The 24715-nt window shown below is 41.5% G+C and overlaps 2 protein-coding genes across 2 annotated transcripts; one reads left to right on the top strand and one right to left on the bottom strand.

Annotated features, from left to right (window-relative positions):
- Nucleotides 1-1541: 1541 nt before the first annotated feature.
- Nucleotides 1542-4119, bottom strand: LOC308156953 (cyclin-dependent kinases regulatory subunit 2). The gene is made up of 3 exons (XM_080530416.1): nucleotides 3995-4119; nucleotides 2532-2659; nucleotides 1542-2425 (listed from the first exon to the last, which is right to left on the bottom strand). The coding sequence occupies exons 1-3, from the start codon at nucleotides 4051-4053 to the stop codon at nucleotides 2382-2384; spliced, it is 231 nt and encodes a 76-aa protein (XP_080386542.1). The 5' UTR covers nucleotides 4054-4119; the 3' UTR covers nucleotides 1542-2381.
- Nucleotides 4120-9027: 4908 nt separating this feature from the next.
- On the top strand, nucleotides 9028-24197 carry shc3 (SHC (Src homology 2 domain containing) transforming protein 3; the record flags this gene model as incomplete). Its single annotated transcript, XM_080528783.1, has 12 exons — nucleotides 9028-9639; nucleotides 15617-15687; nucleotides 16867-16930; nucleotides 18151-18270; nucleotides 19357-19410; nucleotides 19667-19718; nucleotides 20401-20530; nucleotides 21829-21976; nucleotides 22325-22421; nucleotides 22812-22988; nucleotides 23528-23823; nucleotides 24069-24197. 12 exons carry the CDS (start codon nucleotides 9028-9030, stop codon nucleotides 24195-24197), a joined length of 1950 nt encoding a protein of 649 aa, XP_080384909.1.
- Nucleotides 24198-24715: the final 518 nt, after the last annotated feature.

The raw sequence follows: 24715 nt of genomic DNA, 5'->3' as shown, positions 1-24715 counted from the left end.
ATAGAAGGACAACGTTAACTTTGTATCTGTCTCTCACAGAGACAGGCGAGGTTTAAATGTTTTGTTTGTTTTTATTGAGATATGTATATAAGTCTTAGACTATGCCACTATAAAGTTTGATTTGTTTTTCTCAGATTTCTGGTTATAACAAAACTACATTTGACATTTCAGCTGCTGTATCTAGTACAACTTGATCAATCATATCATTAACCTATCATGAGATGAAAGGGGTTACGATATTAATTAGTCTCTGGTGTAGATTACTATGCAAAAGTGTCCAGACTGTGTTACCTGCCCTTGTAGGTTATCAGTATACCTATATGTGTCTCCCCAGACAAAATAACCTTTCACGTGTTAATTATGGAAATAAATGCTTACAATCCTAGAGGAGGTCTACGACCACTGTATTCCATCAGTGTCGCTAAAGGAAAAACATTTTTTGTCAAAATAAAACCGGATATATTTTTTTGGTAAATCTCGCGAGACTTATCAAAATAAACCTAGATTTTCCTTTAGCGACGTTGATGGAATGGAATAGTTTTAGATTTGTCTTCACATACTTGATTTTACTTCTGTTCATCTGCCTGGCATTTTGGATCGACAGGATTTGCGGATGTTTTCATTGGTTCCATTGCACTGATCAAGCTAAATCAAACTCATCTCGAGTAGACTGTTTGAAGAAAATGTAAGAGTGTTTTGATCGAGGTTTGGTTGCATTGTGCAGGGCGCAGACACAAACTTGACCTGTAAAGAGGTATCTCTCCATAACCTCAGATTGCTGTATCTTCAAATATGTTTTGTCCATTTCATTATTTATTCAACAAGGCACATTCTCTATGATTTTTAATTTCATGTGTCGGTCTTCTGACAGTATGTGGGAGTTCAGCATTAAACGGAGCTTGATAGTGGGGCTTGCCTGATTATTGTTTTGATCTTTGTACCATGACCACCTCAGAATTCATCTGTACCCTATGACCACCTCATATTTCAAATGCAGTTCAGATCTTTCGTAGTCCAAATCAGTGATACATGATTTGTGGCATAAAGTATTCATCAAGTGTCACACATTAATGTTTTAGTTGTTTTCAATCTCAACCCTCGTATCCTTTCAACATCAAAGCTGCCCTCTCCACAGGACCAGATTCTCCCTCCACACTGTGGATGACAGTCTGGCACCTACTGGACAGGCCTAATTGGTAGATAGTGAGGTGGATGAATAGTAGCCGATACAACTATGCTTACGGTAATGTCAAGCTGCATCATTAGTATCGTCCATTGGAGCTGTGATGTAATTACCATTTACAGAAAAAACATCTCTTTTATTGTCTTTGTATTCAGACGGATGACTGAACTAGACCTGGGCCTTTCTCAGAGTCCGTTCTTTAGCTTGTCCTTGAGCACCCCCTTGTGGTAAAAACGCAGAACCAACACCGGGTAAATAATTATGACCATGTAAACAATTCAAAAATATATATTTGTACCCAAAAAAGTAATGACATACAAAATCAAGGCAGAAACCTCCATAGATTCATTTGGACGTGTTCATACACGTTATACAACGTTGTCAAGTGGTTCATATTCACTGTATAAATGCTTTTTTTTCTGGACATACTTCAACATGTCAGTCACACATTACATATTTGCATAATTGACAGAGCGATCAGCAGTTCAGTTGTTAATGTACAGTACTTAAAGAGCACAGTTCATCCCTGGCACAACGGCTCCATCACAAACATCCTAAGTTGGTTTTAACACATCACCACTGTGCGCACACATGTGCTGCTATCAGTGGATATCGACAAGCACTTTGAAAATAATGGAACAGGTGCAATTGTACAAAAACATTAGTGTTTTTCATTCCAACCTGATATGTATGTACAAAGGCAAAAGTCAACACTGTCTAGTGCACCGATTTATAAATCAATTGAATTAGAAAATTCATAGAAAGTTAATATCATTAATCCCAGAAGTGTTTTGTGAAAACAGCCATTTGTGAGATCATAGTTACATTAAGAGACAACACACAACAGTGGCAAGAGCTGTAAACGGCTTCATTTAAGAAAGACCAGATGAGGCCACCCTGTATCTGTAGATTTATATACCATTAATACATGACAAAGGACATATCAACACTTGTTAATATCAAAGTCAATGTCAACATAGGCACTTTGGTAATAATGTGGCAGTGCATTTGTGAGGTTGACAGTCCTTCCACCCAATGACAGTGACAAAACGAACAGAGGTCAGGATATCTGACAGAGGTTTGTTGCTGAGGAAAACACAGCTGATACACAGCAGACTTGAAGGGTTGCAACAAGTATTCACTGAAGATCAGAACTGCAGATAGGAATGTTCAGGAGGGAGGGTATATCGTTGCAATATCAGCACTTTGGAAGAGGTCTTCTAAACAGCAGAATGTGAGGCTCTGAAATAAAGGGGAATATAGATGACAAATTACGATTTGAAAATGTACTACAGTAGTACATTGGCAATGCTGCTTGTTTGCAAGGCAAATACTTTAAAATACAAACCAGGGTCATGTATCATATAGTGCACCCATCCGAGGGACTGCTGCACTCCAAGTCGCCTCCACTCGTCTTCCGCCATCAAGTGGGATTTGGGCACTTGTTTGACCATCTCTCGCGGTAACACAACATGTCTAATGAGAAGAAAAACAGTAGTACGATTATTATTTTTTTAGCCACAACATTAACCTTGTTCACAAATTGACAGCATACCATATCGTGGCAGTCTTCTAAAATCCCACATTATAGTTTAACATAGGAGCCAACGGACCCCCATGTGGATCCGAAGTGATATAAAGAGTTTACCTCGATCAATTCTCTTCATCGATATCAACTTTTTTTCACAACTTTGCATGCTATACGATGCCACCATTTAAGTCACATCCAGTTTTCTCCAACTGGAGAATGTGTCATGTCCGGTTTCAACGCCGAATTTCCATACCATTGGTCGGCCAACCCAAAAAAATCCCCCCCCAAAAAAGAAATAAAAAGAAATCTGATACATGAGAAAGGTCAAAGGTCAAAGATGGTGCCAACATGTCTCCAAATGGCCTAAACATATAGGTGTCCGCCTAAACATACCTGTACTAAAACAGGTACAAAGTTGCATTTGCTCACATTACTAGCATCGACTTTGGCACAAGTACTAATAAGACCCTGGAGTACTGATTCCTAGATTATTTGGGCTTCGTTATCAGGTTTCCAAGGTGATATTCACTGTAAAAGCTGTATTTTTTAAGGCGGAGACTGAATTTGAGATGTTTTATAATGTTCTAGCTCTATTTGCTCTGACACAGTAACATATATTTTGATTCTGACACTTCTACAGCCACCCCACAGGTGTTAGCTTTCATTTGATAACAAGATCATTATGAAGGCCCTTGTGATTGTGGAGATATTCTATATTCACTGTGGGCATGTCATTTCGAGCAGAAAACCAGAAAAATGAGGTGGATAAGAAGAGGTTAACACGCTGCGTGCTCTGCGACAAAGTATGGGACAAAATAAATGAACAAGGCATCTGGGAAGTGTCGGTACCCAGACATCTGGGGAAGTCTAGTAGCTGAGTCATGTCAAAGCCCCATGTAAACGTCTGCTATCACACAATGTCAACGAAAGAAAGGCTAAGCGTTGATCATAATTGTTTTCACTGGTTTACATTTCTGAATTCATCTCGCAGCGGCATAATAACATGTAGCTATCATCACCATGGATTAATGACGGAATGTTTTCGTTCCAGGAGGAGCTCTTATTAACTAGCTTCAACCTGGTAAGTTCATGTCTTAAGGCTAAAGTCGAGGAAAGAAAAGGAGCTATATATACAAAGCTGGCATTACTAAAGTGGCCATTATGATACACAAAATGAGATAAAAACACGAGTCAGTTGGCTAAACGGCTAGGCTAAAGCACACACTCTCCATAAGCTAACTACACCGCAGCTAAAAAGGGTTGGCGATTAACACAATTACCTGTATTCATAGTGCTCGTCGTTATATTTGTCCGAGTAGTAGATTTGTTTGTGTGCCATGTTGTCAACTGTAAGAAAAGAAAAGAAAAAATAGGCAATTGACAGCTTAAACAATCACAGAATGTGTTCTGACCGCTACTGTTGACCGTCTCTGAAACAGTTTTAAACCTGTGAGTGAAACGCCGTCCCACGTCTCTCATTGGCTCAGACAGACCAGATGACAAGACCTTCCCACCGCATCCGTCCGGACGGGTCCTACTTCATCACAGGTCTATGTTTGTTTATTTATTCACTTTATTTATTCATTGTTTATTATTCACTTCATCACAGGTCTATGTTTGTTTATTGAGACTTCATCACAGATCTATGTTTGTTTATTATTCACTTCATCACAGATCTATGTTTGTTTATTGAGAACCACCCTCTGTTTTGATGCAACAACCATTCTGATGCGGGCCATGCTCGCAATTGAGTATAATTATTTTGTTTGTGAATCAAAACATGCAATAACATTTTGAGGACATTTAATCTGTACAGTTTGTGTATCTCAACGGTGAGACAAATGGCATAATGTGAGTCACATACCAGCCCGAACATGTTTCTATAGGTAAAAACAGCATTTTAGCCATAACGACATAAGGTAGGTAGGACATCAAGTAATAGAGTGAATGTTACATGGAATTTCAATTTGAATATTTCAGTCTTGAGTTTTAATTAGCTCTTTTACTCCAAGCAAGGATGTGTGTATTGTTTGATTTAACATTCAAGATAATTGTTCTAATATTATGCCCCCCCCCCCCCCCCCCCCCCAAAGAATATAGGCGACTTTGTTCCTAAATGAGGCTAGGCTAACTGTATCTTACCTGTTATAAACTAGTGAATAAAACATGAAATATAGATCGAATAGGTCAAACGAATAATATTTGTTATTATTCATATTATTGAGTGAAGAAACAAGACTGTAACGTAAAATCTCATTAAACACAATTGAACATTTTTTTTAAAAATGTTTTAGCCTCCCCACTGAAAATAATAGTTGCACACTTGCAGTAGCTTTCTTCAAAAAGAGTTAACACCTTTTCTGTTTAATCAGATAACTGACTAGGTGTGTCTGTCTTTCAGTGTTTTTAAGCTACATAGTAAGTAACATGGTAACCCAGTAATGCATCTTCTGAATGCATCCTCCCAGTTCCCCCTGCTACTCACTTATGCCCCACCTGACATTTGTGATGGCATGTGTGCACCGGCGTGCTCTACCACAGTGGAGCATCCCCCTCACACATACAACTCACAGGCAGCCATGGCATTTGCTGGATTTGAGCTGTCAATCTCTTTAGCCAGCCCCTCACCCCATTCGTGTTGCTATGCTGTCTTTGAAACTATGGTTACGGTAAAGGTGCCTTTAGGGAATTATCTTCCTGTGCTGACTTACCTCGTTTGTATGACCAATCATGCTGGGCTGACTATGTGTTTCAGTATAGAGAACACAAACAGTTATTGTATGACTGTTAGACAGGGGGGGCTCGGAAATATTACACCCTAAAATAATTCTGTTGTGTCTAGCAAATTGGCAATGACCTCTTGTGATTGGATAGGATTGCAGATTGGATGCAAGCACACACTACCTGAGAGAACTCATTGGCATTAATTCCATATTGTGTATTCCATATTATGTCCAGTATTATTGTGATTTTTTACCAACCACCTATTCAACTGGGTTACTTTAAATGGCAACTGTAACATATTTCCACCACTATTAATTTAAAGCGACATTTATTGAAAATGAATTCTTTTATTGAAAAGAGATATTTGGATGGCTATTTGAACAGTGTATTTGTGGCTTTAAGGACTATTGCCCAGCCCACCTCCCACTACCATACATACGTACGTAGAGTACTGCCCGGATCCCTGCCACTTCCATTGCCTTAATGAACCAGTCTAAGAGCAGGCTTGACACACTCTAGTCACGATTATGGAAATGATCTCTCAGGGTTGTATAGATTATTGTCAACAGGAAATTCTTCCTCCACTGCTCCCTCAGTGGCTATTGAATGGTATTTGTATTCATCAGCCAGTTAGGTAACAACAAAATACAATCAATGACATTCAATTGTGTTCTGGCTGTAATACATAATCACCCCACAAGGCATAGGTAGACTCCTGTGTACTTACCTCCTGATGGATGAATCCCATGACATGACACAAACCATAGACATTTATTGTATTTTACACTAAGCTTTTCTTCCTGTTTAATGACCTCCACCATTCTTGTCTTGTTTCTCTTGTTTGGAACCATCAGGGACCTCATGGACGAAAGGAACCCGTTGAAGTCTTACATATTAGCTGTTGAGGTGAGTTTACTCAATATGTAACTGTTTTGTAACAGTTGATGATAGAGATGATGATGTTCCTTCATATAAAACACTGGTAAACTACATTCACATTGTACTGAGCGAGCTCATGAACATTTACCAGATAATAAAACATTTATGGGTAATGTGGTTGGCTGAAGTTATTGGAAACTACAGTATGTACATGTCCTCTTTGTTTTTAATATGTAATACTAAATGAGATGCTACTCTTATGAAAAAGTTACTAATCAACCAACAAATAACAAAACACTATTTATTTAATCACTTTAGTTATGGCAGCAACCTAACTAGATAAAAACTATTAATGATAAAATCCAATAAACAAATGTATTATGATGGCACATGTGGCAAAGATAGAAATCTGTCACCAACCCTCAGTTATGATAGATGAAATATGTATACTTTAAAGGCAAACAAACAGATTTTGTAGCAGTTGCCATTTTGACATATTAACTGAATGTGAAGATGACCACTATTTATATGAATGTGAAGAATAGCCTTCAGTGACATGATAAAAAAAAGGGGGGGGGTTACATCTTCATAGCTTCTTTTGCCGTTCTAAATGTCACTACATTTCTTATTTACTCTTAATTTATATAGTAATATACATCAAAATCATCATCTAGTTCATTATGAATATTGCATTTGTATAGCTTTCAAATAGCAAAAACATCTGCACCTGCGCTTGGAATGGATTATTCCACTATTCTGCAAGCCTTCCCTGAATGAGTCATCCAGCTCCTCTCTTATTGGATAAGACCATTCGATCCCAAGGGATTGCCTTGCAGAGGCAGAAAGGCCTCGCTCCATTCACAGAAACATTGGTATGCGAGCCTGCTATTTCATTCACATAAAGACAAAATATTAATCGCCTTCATCGTCTTCAGCTCCTTTTCTTCTTTGTCTTTTTCTCTTCCCTGATTAAATCGGGGCTTTTCATCCCTCCTTTTGTATTTGCCTTTGTTTCTGAGGATTTTCTTTTTCTTTTTTTTTTATCTGCCAGGCAGGAAGGCGAGATGTTGGGAGGGACTGCAGTGCGAAATCTGCAGCAGGATGAGAGGGGAAGCTTATGAATGACTGTCAGTCTTCTGTTAGTCGCTCCTGAGGACATTTTACATGAATGGTTTTTGGCTTCATGTAGACTGCTATAGACGACTAGCTGTTTTGATGGGATTGTGTTTTGTTTCTGGGTTCCATGCTGTTCATCGATTCTGTATGTGAATCATGTTCACATTGTGTTCCTGTGTTGATTAATTATTCACTAAGATAATTCAGAACAAGCATCTTTGACATTTTGAAAAGCTGTAAGAATTCATGTACATCGCAGAGGTGGAGCATGGGTTTGCTGATCCTTTGTGTCATAATGTAGACAAATAGAGATGATGCACATTTAACAAAGGAAGTCAAATCTCGGTTCATTATTGTTTGATATGTTTGAGATATTGATAATGAAATGTGTACTGATCAAGCTAAATACTTAGATATGTCAGCTAGTTAGATTTATGGATGATTTATTGCCATAGGTAGGATATATTTGTATTTCTTTGAATACTGTTTATTGTGTTCATCTCCTGCATCTGTTATCATAACATTATATTATTTCTACCTGTATGACGTTATAGAAAATATCTATTAATCAATTCTTCTGTGTAATGACTGGCAAATTACAGAAACACAGTAGAATTCTTTTTTTTATTTTTTATGGAACATAATTATTTTAGACACAGAAGCTAGGAAGATTGCCTGTGACATAGAATAGACTTCGGAATGTTCATTATCAGTCACAAGAATCATATTTCTGATTTATTAGATTATTTGCTATGTTATCTTTATCTGCCATCTTCCGTAATCAATACATTCAGTGCTCATCAATGGTTTTGATCTTCTGACATTTCCCTACGTTTAAACCCTAGTCTAGATGAGAACATTGAAAACAGTTGAGGAGAGGGAGTGTAGAGGCAAGCTGATGGAATGACCGCATAACAATTTATTATCTTTTATCAGTCTGTTTCCTTGTGATTCTCGTTTCCCTTTTTCACACTGACGGAAATAAAATAGAAAAGCATTCCTGCAGTGAAGAGGAAATATCAGTGAAGAGGAAATATCAGTCTGAGAAATTTGAGAATTGATTGGTTCTAGTGTGCTGTAAGTGTGCTGTGCTGTTTTTTTTTTTTTTTTTGCAACAGGAAGTGATTTGCAGTGTTCAGTGAGCCTTTTGTTGAGAAGGTCTCCTCAGATCTGTGAGTCATGCTTTTGCTGGGAGCCGGCAGGCAACAGTGAGAGAGAGCGCTCACAATATCCACCACCACAGAGCCTAGCTGTCTCTCTGTCTCCGGATCTCTCTCTCTCCGCTGGAAACAGGCATCCTGGCAGCTTCTGGAACTCTTTTTTTACCTTTTCCTCCATGTTCTCTTCCCATGGATTGTGTGCTTTTCTGTTTCTTTGCTCCCAACGGATTGGATTGCAGCCTTGGATTCTCCTAACGGTAGCACTATCAGCAACAGCATCAGCCACAGCAGCCCACCACTGTAACCTCAACAGAGAAAATTACAGTCAACTGGCCTGTAATTGCTATAAGACATTTGCTATGTTTAAGGAGAGGATAATCCGCTTGGCACCACATCTGCCAGTGTGTCTGTAGGCAGGATAGGAGAGGAGGGGTATGCTTCACCGTACCAAATACAACCGCTTCAGGAATGAGTCAGTGACGTCTGTCGATGAGCTTCTCCACGGCCTGTCCATGAACCCCAAGGTCTCGGCAGCCCCCGCGTCCCCCGCTGAGCCCCCGTACGCTCCTCCGGCCGAGGGGCTCCCAGCTGACTCGGACGATGGAGGCACCACTCTCTGCACCCTCATCAACAAGGTGTCCAACCTGAAATTCACCAACTCAGGCAGCCTGTTGGGAATCAAGAGCCTCCCCTCGGCCGTCAAGGATCTGGCGGTGTCCAAGCTGCAGGGGGGTGGGGGCTCCTCCTCAGGCTCCGGCAGCCCTGGCCCCAGTGTGCCTGCAGCAGCCTCCGGTGGCAGCTCCTGTAGCTCAGCCTCCAGCGGCCCCCCGTGCTCCCAGCAGGACCCAGGCAGCATGATGGGCTCAGGCAAGAAGGGCAGGCTGGAGGAGACGCAGCAGGGAGGGGAGGACTGGAACCCCGGCGGTAGTGGAGGTAGCGGAGGTAGCAGCAGCAGCAGCAGCACCGGACCAGTGAATAAACCCTCCAGAGGATGGTTGCACTCCTGCGAGAAGATCTCTGGTCCTGGAGTGACGTACATTGTAAAGGTTGGTCTCGCTTTCTCTCTTTCTCTCTGTCTTTTCCCTTTTTCTCCCCCCTCTCTCCTGTCCCCCATTCTCTCTTTTTCCTCAATGACTGAGCAGCGTGAAAAGGAGACAATGTAGCCTGAGCACGTCAACACGGCCTTGTGTAGGTGTAGAAACACAGGGCTTATGTGGGGAACGAGACCCAGAAAATAGTCATTCAATAATTCAGGCAACAGAGATCACTTTCATCACTGAAAAAACCTGAGAGGAAAAGCCTTTGATGGCATAACAAAAGCCCTGCCATGAAACATGCACGGGGGGCTTTTATTTTTATAGAGTTAATCATCATCCCCATTTTACATATTCCGTTCCCTGCCTTTTATCATTTTAGCGCAGGTTACAGCATATTTGCTCTATTGTGGGTTTTTTGTTCGTTTTTTACCCAGCCTAATGGATAGCTGCTTGTCCTCTTGATACTAAAGATACAAGGAAATGGGAATCAGACATGCAGTACAATGCTTGCCTCCATCTCCGTTCAGAGATCACATTTACTGTACCAAGCACAAAGTGTGTTCAATCACCCACCCGGCAATACATTTCGGCAGCCACCACTCTGTAACCATGAATTGGGTTTGTTATTGATTGTAGGTCAGTATCTACTGTACTAGATTGCAATGGAATGAATGGGTAATAATAAAAGACAATATGTTCAAGGTGTGGTTAGAACAAATAGTCCTGAATAGGACAAACCATTTTCAATTGAATAGATAGTAGGCATTGGTACTGTATATTAGCATTCCTTCTATGTGTAGGACAAATACAGTATCTGACTGTTTCCATATTTAATTTACATTTGAAATGTCCTCTGTACAGTATGTCAGAGGCCAGTATGTATAATATATAGCTATCATCACTATGCCATACATGGGAAAAGGCCATCTGTGTGCTCAACGCTACATTTGATGTCTGGATGTTATTCCATTAACAGTTGCAGAGTGTGTTTGACACAGACAAGTCGATACATTGAAAGTGGCCACAGAGGGGAAGTGGGTCCCTCTCCCCCACTTTTCCGGTGTCTGTGGTATTGAGTTCACTGTGCAATCCTGCTCGCAGCACTTTTAATTAGCATCATGTGCCTGTCCTTCCACATCACGCACCATTAGGTGAAGAGGACGGTGATTGACATTGACAGCGTTTTCGCTCACACTTATTTCAAAGCAACTGTGTTGTTGGGGACAATTCTGTACACACGTCTTTTCAATCCCACACACTGTATGGCTGTGTTCAGTTGATATTCTACTGTAATAGATCTAATGAATATCTACTCAAATATATAAGTCTAGTCAAGTTTATTTATTTTTTTTTGTGATCAATTTTTTATTATTATTTCAGGGAGTAAAACAAGGGGAGTGGTAACATACAAATAAACAAAGGAGAAAATAGAATAACACAAATACGGTTTACCAGTACAAATACAAAATGCGCATAAACCTTTCAACCCCCCCCCCCTCCCCTTCCCTTCCCAATCTCCCTTTACCCCAATAATTCCCCACCTACCCCTCCTCCCACAAATGTCCCTCCCGCCAGATACCTCCCACCCACCCGCCCAATCACAACCCCCCCGCCACCCACCCCCCCCTATCACAGCCCCCCGCCCACCACCCCCCACCCAATCACAGCCCCCCCCCCCCCCCCCCTACAGGACCCTATGGAAGGAGCAAATCGATTAGCCTATAATAGTGTCTTGAGGATGGTTATAGTTTGGTCCCAGCATGAGACATTGTCCGAAATTGCATGATGCCTGTTGGCTATCCAGTGTTCCATGCTGGCTATGTCAATGAAGTCTAATATCCATCTCTGCGTAGTCAAGAAATGGGGTGACTTCCACCTGCAAGCTATAAGCCTTTTGGCTGCTGTAAGGCCGGCCAGCCAGATGCGTCTTTGTTTGATGTTTAGATCCAGGTTTGAACTGTCATTTAACAATAGGACTAATGGTGAGTGTGGAATGTGTTTGGACAGGATCAGGGACAATGCAAAGTCAAGTTTATTGATCAAATCATGCTACTGTAAATTCTTGTGTTTTTGGAATATTGTTATGACGTTTTTTTTCTTTTGTCAATCTTTTGTTGATTTGAGCAATTATATTGATAATAAATAGTATGGGTTAGGGGTTATTATATATATTATATTATATATAAATGTTATTAATATATTAGGACTTCCTGTAGATGTATGGATATTGCATGTAAGGTAGCGGGGAGAAAGAAACCAGGCTTATTCATGGCAATCCTTTAACAAGTTCTTCTTCATACTTTTCAGTAACCATAGCAATCCCTGTTCACTTTCACTCTGGCCAAGTCAGTATTTGATTCGCTGAACATACGTGTGTGCATGTTACATACACTTTATTAGCCTACAATACCTTACTGTAGTATTTAACGTGGGTTATCTTTAGGGAAAATACTCTTACTGACAGCGATTCATATCCATCATTGATCATAATATAGATTTCAAAATGGGTTGACGTTTGCCGTGTGTTGACAGGTGGTCAGAATGACAGCATCCATTGAAGATGTCTGGCACGTTGCACTAACCCTGTTGGCTATATAGTATTGTCTTGGGCACTGAGAGGTAGAACAATGGGAGGAGGCTGCTGTGTAAATGAAGATAAGACAAGGGAAGGCAGAGTAGAGATAAAACATATGCTCTCTTTACATATATACAGACAGGTTTACACTAAATACACCTGTATATCACCCTAATACCCTATAGATACCAGTGGAGGCTTGTGGTAGAAATCGGAGGATGGGCTCATTGTAATGCATGGAATGGAATACATTACAATGAGCCTGTCCTCGAATTTCTGCCTGTACCAGCCTCCCCTGTATAGGGTATAGAGATGGCAGATGAATCCCCTAGTAACTGAGGGAGAGAGCTCTTTGGCGACAGGTGTGAAAGAACTACCGTATGGTAAACAACAAGGTACTGTAGATCACATGTCAACAATGGCGGACATGAGAAATGTTCTCATTGATGCCAATGATGATGTTTAAAGATTACAGGTTCTCTCTCTTTTTTGGTAGTAGGAGGACCACATTAGCCAACAACCTGACAGGATTGACTGTTTACACAAAATTGTATCAGTTCACTTGAGATTCAATAAGAGTTTACATACAGTAAGATGACGTGCAGTGCATTTCACATTTTTGTTTTCTAATTGCTGACAATTTTTTTATTATTGTTACAGTTTTAGAGATGTTTCATGTCTTGTTGGACTTTAGTTGTTGTTGCTCAGTTATTCTGATTATTTTAGCTGTTTATGACTCAGTGTTAGGTTGGAGAAAGCATGTGGGTTGGCTGCTTTCTTGGCGCTATTTCTTTGGGTTGACGCTTGGTGTGCAACACAATGATTCACTTTTAGGCACCAGGGCCTAGTATTTCTAACCTTTTAATCTGGATCAGAAAGATCTGGATTCTGTAATCCCCTTTTTTTGCTATCCAGGATCAGATCAATCTCTCTGATTTTGAGCCAGTATTTCAGAAAAATCTAATGATCCAGATGATTCTGATCCAGATACCACAAGATCAAGATCACAGAATCTGGATTTTTTTGGTGTGTGCTAGGAATAGGCCTCTATCTTGCCATCTACTGGGTGAGGTAATGTTACAACTATTTGTTCAGTCAAAAAGACATGAGTGAACTACATGAAGAAAGGTAGTTTATTTTAATTTTATCATGTGTAGTAGATATATTAACTGCAATGTATAACTCATAATATAACTGATTGACAATATTCTACATCTCACTGGATAACTCATGCTACATTAAATAATATTACTAACCTATATTTAAGTTCTAAATAATTTGTTCACAACATCCCAACCTTTGGGTTACATTACAGTTTCTTGGTTATAGTGCCTTTCAACTTCTAAATCCACCCTGAATCCACCCTTCCAGCAAGATCAACGTCATCCTGATTTTCGGCACTAGCCTAATCACTACCTTTGTATTTTAAATTGCGCAAAAACAACATTTAATCTTGACTAAAGGTCAGATTGGATTGTCAAATCCCAATCCCAATGTTCAGAATCAAATTTTCTTTATACCCAATTTTAAAATGCAATCCAATCCGATTGCCGAAATCCAATCAGAAAAGGTTTGATATACTGGTCCCAGGGCAGGCTGGTGGAGGTAGAGAATGAGCTCATTGTAATGCATGGAATGGAATGAGGAAACACAAGTTTGATACCATTCCTCATTCCATTCCATATGTTTGATACCATTCCTCAGTCCATTCCATATGTTTGATTCGATTCCTTATTCCGTTTCATGCATTACAACAAGGCCTTCCTCTAACAGCCACCACAGGTAGACACAACACTACTAAAGCATCACCTCAATCTCATTGTTGGAATGAATGAATGAATGGACTTTATTTGTCATTGCTACAGTACAGGTACCAAACAACGAAATTTAGGAGGGGAGGCTCCCCTGGTGTTTAGGAAAGGAAAAAAGAAAACACATTTTAGAAAAAGCATAGATGCATAAAATCACAAGAAGGTAAGGAGCTGGTTTACATCAATAAAGGCTATGTACACAATCCACTGTACTATACTGCACAGATAGTCAACTAGGGTTGTCATATTGCACAAAAAGTATTTTTTCACATTATTTTAAAGTGTCACAGTTTGCAGGCTTGAAAATGTACATGTTTGTGCCTCAGCACTAGCTGCCATACAATCCGTCCGGACTGTCCTGGGCCCAGAACTTAGGCCTTTTCTGTGTTGTTGTTATATTGGACATTGAATGCAGTACTGTAGAACTTGATGACACCTCTTGGTTAAATAATTATAGGTCCATTGCATTCCAGATGTAGCTACGTATATGTTACAGCCACTACTGTTTATTATTTGTACTACATCTCTCAGTTTATTCCCCATGCATATTTACACTGCCTGCAGTGGCTCCGAGTCCTCTCAATGGTTTGAATAGGGTTGAAAGGGTTCTTCATTTGTCTACATAGGGGAACCCCATTGAAGAACCCTTTTGGATTTCATGTTGAACCCTCTTGGGTTCCATTTAGAATTTTCTGTGAAAAGGGTTTGGCATGGAACATCTAACTCCTATGGGGACAAATGAAACAGTTTTTTTCTAAGAGTGTAACATAGCTTCCAGACAGCATAGCAAGGCTGCAGGTTCTTTACCCAATGAACGCACTTCCACGATCCTGTTCCTTTGTTGCCTTCACCTTCACATAGTACTTTAGAATGTTCAGCGTGGTTGTTCCAAAAAACCTACAAAAATGTCAAGGACTGTTCCTCCATTTACCCACATAATCACTGTGACCTGAACACATCATAGTGTCAGTACAAGCTGTTCAAATTCAGCATCCTGCCTCACCTTTGACCACTATAAAGGGGTTAGCCACCAGACATACTCAAAATACTATTACGAAATATCTCTGAGATGTTGTTTACCATGTTTGTTTAAGGCCACTGTATGAGTCTGTCTGAGGATGAGGGAAACTCATCTCTCTCTTTTTTTTTTCCCAGGACAAAATGTTCTCTGCCAGTGATATTAGTCAGAGTAGGTATGTGGGTGGATGTTTTACTGCATGGGATAGGAAGACAATTAGATTAATTGGATCATGCTGCACTAACAGATGTGTCTCTATGAGAGCCAATGACCCCTGGTTCTTGTAGTCCACTGTGCTAACACTAACCTGCCTTGGCCCTGTAGTTCGGCTGCTTGCTCCCCCTCCTTAGACTACAACAATGGCTGCTTATAGAGTTGACCTCTGTGTTGTTTTGACCACAACATTATGTGTTATGTCAAAGATTGTCTTTTTGATATCTGTTATCTAACCATATCGCTGCTGCAGAAGGCCCAGTGGGTTCAGAACCAGTAGGCCTACCATGGACTAAACCTGTTTGCCACAACAGAACCAAATCTAAAGCTGTATACCACCAAATCACTGTCTCCTTCTCTTCTTTCTAGTATCTCGGCTGCACAGAGGTCCTACGGTCGATGAGATCACTCGATTTCAACACGAGATCGCAAATAACGAGGTGAGAAAACATTCATTTCCTGGAGACAACGATTCCTACCAAAAACATTGTCAGAAGAAGAAGGCCTGTTGTATTTTCCTATGCTTGTTTATTGAATAACAAGGTGACGTGGAGCATGTGGGCTGGAGGTTCTGAGAGGCAGAGAGAGAGAGAGAGAGAGAGAGAGAGAGAGAGAGAGAGAGAGAGAGAGAGAGAGAGAGAGAGAGAGAGAGAGAGAGAGAGAGAGAGAGAGAGAGAGAGAGAGAGAGAGAGAGAGAGAGAGAGAGAGAGAGAGAGAGAGAGAGAGAGAGAGAGAGAGAGAGAGAGAGAGAGAGAGAGAGAGAGAGAGAGAGAGAGAGAGAGAGAGAGAGAGAGAGAGAGAGAGAGAGTGAGGCTACTGTGAATATGGTGTGTCATGTCCACTTTTCTGCCTGACTTCCTTGGAGTCGGCAGTTTTAGTGTTAGAGTGCTATTGGGCCACGCAGTATTACCCTCCATTGACTGGAGAGAGATGTGTCTCACATTATAGACTATTTATAGACTTCCGCTCTCAAAAAGCATTGGGTGTAATGTTTCATTTATCTCTAAAGACAGTGGTAAAAATACATATTTCTGTCACGTCATTGAAGCCACTGTTATAAAAGCAAAACAATGTGACATTAAAATGTTCATTTATAGCTTCTCCGGGGTTATTTATCAGTCTTAATAATAGAACATATCCCCTGACAGGCTTGATGCACCCTGGTTGACCGAAAACATCAAATATGTGTCTGAAAATAAATATGCTAATGCTGTAACTAACATAATAATGTCCCAGAGGAATGTTAACATACCGGTACCTGGACCTATTTCCATCACTTATATTTAGATATGAAACCCCTATCGTTTTCACACCGGACAACTTTGAACTGTCATCCTTTACATATACACATACTGCTAGCATAAAATATATTCTGTATATCCTTATATTGTCTGTGTTCCTGAATACCATGTACTTAAACCATTCACTTTGATCAAATACCAAGGAGAAAGCTGTGTTGGCTCATGATAACAAAGACAGTCAGGTTTTATACACATATTTCTCCTGTGTCTCTCTGAACCGTAAGGCTGTTGCTACGTAGGTAGCTAGCTAGCTACCCAGATGGTTTTCTCTAGAATGGTAGAATCACCACCCTGCCCTTGTGTCCCTCTTATCCCCAGAGAGGCCATCAGTTCCGTGTGTGAGGCCGTCCCAGGTGCTAAAGGAGCACAGCGGAAGAGAAAGGTATAACCACATGAGAGAGGGATGGATGGAGAGAGAAAGGGGTGGAAAGAGAGAGAGGAATGGAGGGTGGAAGAGAGAGAGAGAGAGAGAGAGAGAGAGAGAGAGAGAGAGAGAGAGAGAGAGAGAGAGAGAGAGAGAGAGAGAGAGAGAGTGGGGGCGACAAAAAGAGGAAAATAGAGAGATCGTCTCCTCACACAGAGAGAGAGAAAGACAGAGAGACTATCTCTGTCTCTTCACAGAGAGAGAGAGAGAGAGAGAGAGAGAGAGAGAGAGAGAGAGAGAGAGAGGGGAAGAAGGAGAAAGATAGAGGGAAAGAGGAAGAGGGGGAGGGCTGGAGGTGTGGGACTGTGTGCGTGGGCGTCGATCCAGCCCACGATGCACACTGCGTGCTCAGTGACTCATGTAGTGCAGAATATCACTAATCAGGAGGCTGAGCTGGAGATCTGGATCCAGCAGAGTATGTGGTGTGTGTGTGTGTGTGTGTGTGTGTGTGTGTGTGTGTGTGTGTGTGTGTGTGTGTGAGTGTATGAGGAGCCTGTGTTCTCTTACTGTGGGGTGTGAAGCTCGGGACTGCATGCTCAAATGTCAAGGGAGGATATAGCACTAAATTACTGCTAAGTACTACTACTAAGACAGTGCGGTTATAACCAAAGTGTCAGCTATTATGAACATTGAAGCAGCGTTATGATGACTGATAAAGGATTGGAGTATCCCACTGGAGCCTATAGACGTTCTGTCTTCAGTGTCCCGTCTACAGGACAAAGCTGACACGACAACATCTTACAACGTCTTACGCTGTGTGAATAAGTATTCATCATGCCATACTTGTGTACTGGGTATGCATATCAGGGGAGGCTGGTAGAGGTAGAAATCAGAGGGCAGGCTCATTATAATACATGGAATGGAATGAGGAATGGTAATCAAACACACGTTGATACCGCACGTGTTTGATACAAGTCCTCATTCCACTCCATTCATTACAATGAAGTCCTCTACCAGTCCTCTGATTTCTACCGCCACCAGCCTCCCCCGATGCACATAGATACAGAGTTCTTTATCAGTATACGTCTCTTAATCCATAGGATATTTTTGTTGAATTCAGTATCTAAAAGATCAAATATACAAGTGTCTAATGAAATCATGGTGAATGTTAGAATGCGTTGCTGTATACAGTATGTGCGTGATGGCTAACTGGTCTTCTACCTGCGTCTCTCCCTTAGCCTCCATCTAAAGCTCTGTCCAACATCCTAGGGAAGAGCAACCTCCAGTTCGCTGGGATGACCATCAACCTGAATATCTCCACCAGCAGCCTCAATCTAATGACGCCGGACTCCAAACAGGTGAGCAGTTCCAACCATAGAGATAGAACAGTTCTCTAGCAATCTAGCAATCTATTCAACGTTGAAACATCAATGGAAAGAGCTCAGGCCAGGGGTGAAGATTACTACATAGTATAGTATTGTATCAGGGGAGGCTGGTGGAGGTAGAGGCTCATTGTAAAGCATGGAACGGATTGAGGTAATGAATGGTATCAAACACGTTGTTTTTTCAATACAAAGAGCCCATCTTCTACATGTTTGATACCATTCCTCATTCTGTTCCAAGCATTACAACGTTTCACACCATTCCTCATTCTGTTCCAAGCATTACAACGTTTGACACCATACCTCATTCTGTTCCAAGCATTACAACGTTTGACACCATACCTCATTCTGTTCCAAGCATTACAACGTTTGACACCATTCCTCATTCTGTTCCAAGCATTACAACGTTTGACACCATATCTCATTCTGTTCCAAGCATTACAACGTTTGACACCATATCTCATTCTGTTCCAAGCATTACAACGTTTGACACCATTCCAAATTCAACACTAAGAACAGGAGCTGGGCCAGCTGCTACACTACTCCTACAGCCATCAGGCTGTTGAACAGTTGGTCATAGGGTCATGGGGTCATAGGGTCAGAATGCAGAATAGATCCATGGCATATTGCAGGGAATAGTGTGCTTACTTCTCAGTGTTGGTTGTGTATTTGTATCTATGCTGACTTCACAACATGAATTTCCATGAACATTGTCAATAAAGCTATCATAATGTAATGGAATAAGCTCAGGGTTGAAGCCTATAATGTAGTATGGTATTGTATATAACATAGCTGTAATATAGTATTAACATACTACACTATTAACTAAGTAGCAGAACCAAGGAATGACTGCTCCAAGGCCATCTTTTTATATGCAAAATATACCTTTTCAAGCCACTGTTAGAAAACGATATTACAAATGTAATTGTATAAGTGAAATAGATAAAAAGATTATCATGATCTGCAGCAGAATGATCTGTTCAATGTTTATTTGCACTTGCCTCAAACAACTCCTTGGTCACAATGAATTGATTGATGAGCATTTGTCTGTCATTTTTATAGATCATAGCCAATCACCATATGCAGTCCATTTCCTTTGCATCAGGCGGAGATCCAGTAAGTAACAGTGAAATATCGTCTTAGCTTTTACGTTTTAGTTATTAAGATTGCATTATAATATCTGTGTCATTGATGAAAACGAGCGTATTGACACATCTATGGGTTGTTGCCTGTGTAATCAGGACTGGACGCAAGGTGTAATCATATTATTTAATGCACTCCATATGAATATGTACAGTATGCTTTCTTGGGTTTTTCTTTTCTCCAACAAATGTTCCTCTTTTCTTGACTGTCTTTTCCTTGCTCACTACAGGACACGACTGATTATGTTGCATATGTAGCGAAAGATCCTGTTAACCGAAGAGGTAAGAAACTCATTGTCTCCTCCTCATTGTTTTTACCCCAGTACTCAAGTGTTGTTACTGTACTGTAAGACTCAGACACTGGGGGACTCACAGCAATAACATAGGTGTCAAAACAGTTGGACATCGCTGTGACATGTGCTGTGTTGTGACGTACCTATCTGCTGTAGAGTACTATAATCCTACTGATCAGTTTTGGGGGTTAGGGTTAAAGCTGGGTTTGCCTGGGCTGGACTCAGTTAGGACTTCTCTGTGTTGAGCCTGGCTATATGTACTAGGGTTGGCATCAACTTCAACAAAATCCCAGTCAATACAGGAATTGATTTGAACCCCTATGGAGAAATTCCATGTTACATTCTACAGACAGGAATTAGAGAGGAACATGAATGTAGCCAATTTCCAGTATCCATAGGTACTCACGGCGGGAGCATTGAAATCAGGAAATCTGAAGCCATGCCCCTCTACTGGATTGTGGTTATTGTTATGTTCCAATAAACGTTTTCATGAGTTTAGGGTGTCATCATCAAAATTGTTACCAGTCATCACCATTAATCCCCTGCATCATAGCTAAACAAAAACTATTGTATCCCACTGGAAACCACACTTCCGTACCCCAGTAGAGAGCTGTAAAACATGTGAGTATCTATCCTGCTGGTGTGTGACCTGTGGTCCTGTCGTGTCCCAGCATGTCATATCCTGGAGTGCGCTGATGGGCTGGCCCAGGATGTGATCAGTACCATTGGTCAGGCCTTCGACCTCCGCTTCCAGCAGTACCTCCAGTGTCCCTCCAGCAAGCTGTCCTCAGTACACGACAGGTAGGATCCCTGCCAACAAACACTGACATGGTACCACAATGGAAATGACCATGTAAAGAAAAATACAATTGTAATAATGTAATTTTTTTAAATATGTATGTATATATGTATGTATATATATATATAAATATATATATATATATACACTGTATATATAGACTCACTAATGGAACACTGTATTAGAAACACCTGTACACCTCATTCATTCAGGTGGTGTAATGGTGTGGGGAATGTTTTCTTGGCACTTTGGGCCCATTAATACCAATCAATCGTCGCTTGAATGCCACAGCCTATTTGAGTATTGTTGCTGACCATGTGCATCCCTTCATGGCCACAATGTACCCATCTTCTAATGGCTACTTGTAGTAAGATAATGCACCATGTCCATGTCACAAAGCAAAGGTTACAGTCACTGGATCTGAATCCAATAGAACAACTTTGGGATGTGGTAGAACGGGAAAATTCACAGCTTGAAAGTGCATCTGAAAAATCTGCATGAATTGCGTGATCTCAAAGGAATGTTTCCAACATCTTGTGGAATCAGTCCCACAAAGAATGAGAGCAAAGGGAGGGCCCAACCCAGGATTAGTATAGTGTTCCTAATAAAGTGTTCAGTGAGTGTGCATGGGCAAAGCAAGCAAAGAAAGACTAACATGGTATATCGCTTTAGGTCAAACTTTACCATCAACATGAAATATAACTTTTTACTAAACAGATATGAGAACAGCGTAATGTACTGTAATGGATAATCATTCGATAATCCCTAGAAGGAAATGTGTTTGCGAAATAGATTTCACATGGCAACTGTTCACAAATGTACTCAACAACAATAATGAACTAAAGTAATACTAGAGGTGATTCCGCTGTTATCATGGTATGAAGCTGAAAGCCTTAGTTCAAGTGGGACACTTAAACATGACAGACAGCTGATTCACACATATGCAAGACATCCACCAGATGATCATGGACATGGCTTAAAAGAGCTGAGTTGTGAAACACTCCACCATGGTTAAACAGTGTGACGCCACTGGCTATGAGAGTAATACTTCCAGTTCCTGCCTCTACCCGCTCTGTATTGAACCTCCTACGGTGCGTTTGATAAGTCATGGGCTCCCTGCCTTATGTCATTTTGCATTTTATGTTATGGAACTTAAAGGTAGCGAGCTATACAGAGCAGCGCCATCCAATTACGCCAAACTTAAATGTATTACCAGTTTTCATTAAACAATGATGAAACCGAGGACGTAACTGTCCTGACTGTAGAATTGTATCACAATGCTGTCCTTGATGTGTGACAGGGTGTTGAACATGGAGGAGTCTGTGTGGACGGAGGAAGATGAGGAGCCTGCAGAGCATCCCTACTACAACAACATCCCTGGCAAGATGCCGCCCCCTGGAGGCTTCATCGACACCAGGCTGGCAGCAGGCCAGGCGGAGGGCACCCAGGTACAGACACACTTCTCCGTAGCCCTACCTCATCCATCCCGTCTAATCCACCGTACTTCATCGTCTGCCTCATCCATCCATCCACCCCATCTCATCCACCCTACCTCATGTCCCAGATCATCCATCCTACGTCATCCATCCTTCCTCATCCATCCTACATCATCCTGGGCCTTCGTCAACCATCCACGAGACATACCCAAAACGTCCTCCTGAGCAGGAAATAGTATGAGCCTTTGGGATTTGCTTGGGACAACGAGTAAGAAACTGAAGAGAAAGGCATAAAGACAATGCAGAAAATTAGTTTTTGTATGCGTTTCTGACCCATGGTGTGTTCCCTCTGTGTGTCAGCCGGGCCCCGGGGCTGGGGGGGACCAGACCTACTACCAGGGCCGGCACTGTGGGGAGAGCTGGGGAGAGGAGAAGAGGGCTGTCCTCAACCAACAGGGTAAGAGGACCTCAGTGTCCATCTATGAAGCCCACTAAAGATGCTCATTGTATTGAAAAACGCATGAATAGGGAAGAGTTGTTGAGACACTGGCTAGGCCCCTACTCAGCTAGGAGCTAAATGGACCAAGTCAAGGTGAAGGATGTGCTTGTTTCTCTTGATATAACATAATATTGTGGTTTTATGTGATGTATTGATTTCTGCATTTTTACTGTGTTGTATCTTTTTGTGTCATTTTCTAATTGTATTGATATGGTGGACAGGGTGCACCTGGTCTCAGTGTGTTTTTCCCCTGAATACAATACCTAAAGGTTAGAAATTAGGTAAATATTATATATAGAGGAAAATATACAGTATTATACTTGTTTTGACTGTTCTTCCCGTGTTTAGGATCTTGTGACATATACAGTCTGCCTGAGGGGAAGAGTCAAGTACCAAAAACAGGGGAGGTGCCGACGTACGTGAACACGCAGCAGATCGACGCCCAGGTGCTGGCCGTGCTGCAGGCCGAGTCGGACAGCCTGGCAGAAGGCACAGACGGTCCCAGGAAAGACCTCTTCGACATGAGTAAGAAGAACTGCCGCACCGCACCGCACTAACCGCTAACACTAACGCCAGCCTACCCCAATCAGGAGAGAGTAATTACAGAGGTGCTTTGGCTATTGTTTCCCCTGGGGTGTAATAACATCATGTCAGTTGGAGGACAAAGGAAAGATATCCCAGAAGACACAGTTAATATCGGTGCATCGGACTCCCACTCATCTGAGGGTTCCATGTACTGTATATACCCTCCCCATACGGGTGATCTGACAAACAAATTACATACATGTCACATTGCTCCACGTTATTCAGAGGAGATATGCGCCTTACGTCTTTGTCTCAATGGAAAGTGACATCTTGGTTATCCACAGTACTGTATAGGTTCTTTATCCAAGTCAGAGTCCTTCACTGTGATATTTCCCTAACTTCCTACACACACACCCTAATAGCTGCAATTAGAAGATACCTTTAGGATATCCTATCATACCTTACTCCTTACCATACATTACATACCATTATTTTACAGACATCATGCTAAGCTAATGCCCCTCCTACTCCACCCCCAGAGCCTTTTGAGGATGCCATCCTGAACCAGTCTCAGGTTCCTGGGCTGCACAAGGTGGCGTCGGTGGACAACTCCAGCCCACTGCTGGTGCGCTCTGCGGCGTTCCGGGCCCAGGAGGAACTGGAGGGCCAGCCATGGTACCACGGCGAGATGAGCCGGCGGGACGCAGAGAAGCTGCTATTGGAGGACGGGGACTTCCTGGTGAGGAAGAGCACCACCAACCCTGGCTCCTACGTCCTGACGGGCATGCACAACGGCCTAGCCAAACACCTGCTGCTGGTGGACCCCGAGGGCACGGTGAGAGAGAGGGGTGGGGAGGGAGGGGGAGAGAGAGGGGTGGGGAGGGAGGGGGAGAGAGGGGGGTGGGGAGGGAGGGGGAGAGAGGGATGTACAGTATGTGTGAGAGGAAGAGAGATAAAGAGAGAATGCACACAAAAAACTGAGAGAAAACAAAACAATATGTGAAAGAGATGTTTGCCTCTTTAAGTGATGGTCACATTCATGACCAAAACATTAATTCCTCTTTTATCTTTTTCGAAAAGGTACGGACAAAAGATCACATATTTGACAGCATCAGCCACCTCATTGGCCATCACCGTGACAACAGCTTGCCCATTGTGTCCGCCGGAAGTGAACTGTGTCTGAAGCAGCCAGTTGGGAGGAAACAGTGACGAGTGCAATGCCTGATGGGAAGGAGAGCCCGAGGCCTCCCTCCAACCTGAAACTTGAAGATGAAAATAGAGAATATATTATTGTTCAGAGGTTCCTTGAGATGACAGTGTCTTGGAGATGGTGTGAGGGGCAACCCTACAGTATGTCCGCACAGGAAGATATGAAGAGGTTTGCTGATAAAAAATGACATGATTTATAGAACTGTTATTATTTTGTTGTGACGATTGAAATGCTATATTTTTGAGAAGACATATAGGTGCATTTGGACATATGTGTTGATTTGGTGTTTAAAAAAAATAAAATAAAAAATACAACTGTTACTAGTTTAGATGAAGAGCAAATCGACCTCAAGAAGGGGAAAAGAGTATTTTAGAATAAACCCGAAATTTTAGTTTTGTCTATCAAGCACAACCCGATTTACACAGTCATTGGTAAAGAGTTGGAGGAAACAACTATTTGAAAAATGCTGTTTATACTATTTTAGGATTTGTCCTTTATCGCAGCTAGTGTGACGGCT

Source organism: Nansenia antarctica (assembly GCF_963989245.1).
Source record: "Nansenia antarctica genome assembly, chromosome: 4".
In the NCBI taxonomy this organism is placed as follows: domain Eukaryota; kingdom Metazoa; phylum Chordata; class Actinopteri; order Argentiniformes; family Microstomatidae; genus Nansenia; species Nansenia antarctica.
This window is presented reverse-complemented; position numbering and strand designations above follow the sequence as displayed.